The sequence below is a fragment of the Hyaena hyaena genome, unplaced genomic scaffold, assembly GCF_003009895.1.
Source record: "Hyaena hyaena isolate Hyena2069 unplaced genomic scaffold, ASM300989v1 scaffold_3487, whole genome shotgun sequence".
In the NCBI taxonomy this organism is placed as follows: Eukaryota; Metazoa; Chordata; class Mammalia; order Carnivora; family Hyaenidae; genus Hyaena; species Hyaena hyaena.
In genome coordinates this window covers 1-1,243 of record NW_024084115.1, presented here as the reverse complement: position 1 = coordinate 1,243, position 1,243 = coordinate 1, and the positions used below count along the sequence as shown (strand labels likewise).

Genomic DNA, 1,243 nt, shown 5'->3' with positions numbered 1-1,243 from the left:
GCTAAGAATTCCATCACCTGCTGAAAATTTAGTTAGATCACTTAAGAATCAGGCTGTCCTTTCCCAGAACTCTTCTACTGTACTCAAATAGCTAATTTATTCGTGAATAGTCACTGTATTCCATACTTTTGGCTGCCTAAAACTAGTAACGGATAATGTATTTAAATGGGTTCAGGAATTTGCTGGACTCCATTAAATTGCTGGACAAGCCTGTCCCGAACCCGCTGCCCCCTGCCCATCTCGAAGTTGTCCTTCCTGTAGATCAGACTACATATAGTATTACTAGTACAATATGATCCTAAGTCTCCCACGATCAAGTTTTCTGGATTGTCACCAAAACCTGAGAATAGAGCAGATTGTGTAGCAGCTTTCTCCGTGTAGTGTAAGTGGCTCTGAAAAGAGCCTTTGTTTGGCAGCGTCCCTAAACTTACTCCTCACTTGGCCTTGTGGTGGCTCTCGGTCTTCTTGGGCAGCAGCACGGCCTGGATGTTGGGCAGGACGCCGCCCTGCGCGATGGTGACGCGGCCCAGCAGCTTGTTGAGCTCCTCGTCGTTGCGGATGGCCAGCTGCAGGTGGCGCGGGATGATGCGCGTCTTCTTGTTGTCGCGCGCCGCGTTGCCCGCCAGCTCCAGGATCTCGGCCGTCAGGTACTCGAGCACGGCCGCCAGGTACACGGGCGCGCCGGCCCCGACCCGCTCGGCGTAGTTGCCCTTGCGCAGCAGGCGGTGCACGCGGCCCACCGGGAACTGCAGCCCGGCCCGCGACGAGCGCGTCTTGGCCTTGGCGCGCGCCTTGCCGCCTTGCTTCCCGCGTCCTGACATCACGAAACTGGGTTCTCTAAGCGTAACTAGTTAAACGGGTACGAGACCAGCACTTTTTATAACCCTTATTGGGCGCGAAAAAAGAGACTTGGCATTGGTTAGGGTTGTGGCTTTAGTTTATCCAATGAGAATGCAGCTTTGCGATCCTTGCGTCGTGATTGGGCAGAGCTGATTATTGATGTCATTTGAATAGTCACCAATGAGACCTAGGGCTGTAACTTACACCTTATTTGCATAAGGGCTTCTATATAAAAAGGGCAAGCCGCGCTTTGCGGCTTCTATTTGTCTTCCGCTGTCTGTCTCCAGCGCGTCCGGTGTCCTCCCGACCATGCCCGAGCCCGCCAAGTCCGCCCCCGCCCCGAAGAAGGGCTCCAAGAAGGCGGTGACCAAGGCGCAGAAGAAGGACGGCAAGAAGCGCAAGC

The 1,243-nt window shown here is 54.1% G+C and overlaps 1 protein-coding gene across 1 annotated transcript; it reads right to left on the bottom strand.

The window, feature by feature from the left end:
- Nucleotides 1–407: 407 nt before the first annotated feature.
- Nucleotides 408–824, bottom strand: LOC120227768 (histone H2A type 1-E-like). The gene has a single exon (XM_039225804.1). The coding sequence runs from the start codon at nt 819–821 to the stop codon at nt 435–437; it is 387 nt and encodes a 128-aa protein (XP_039081735.1). The 5' UTR covers nt 822–824; the 3' UTR covers nt 408–434.
- Between the last annotated feature and the right edge of the window lie 419 nt (nt 825–1,243).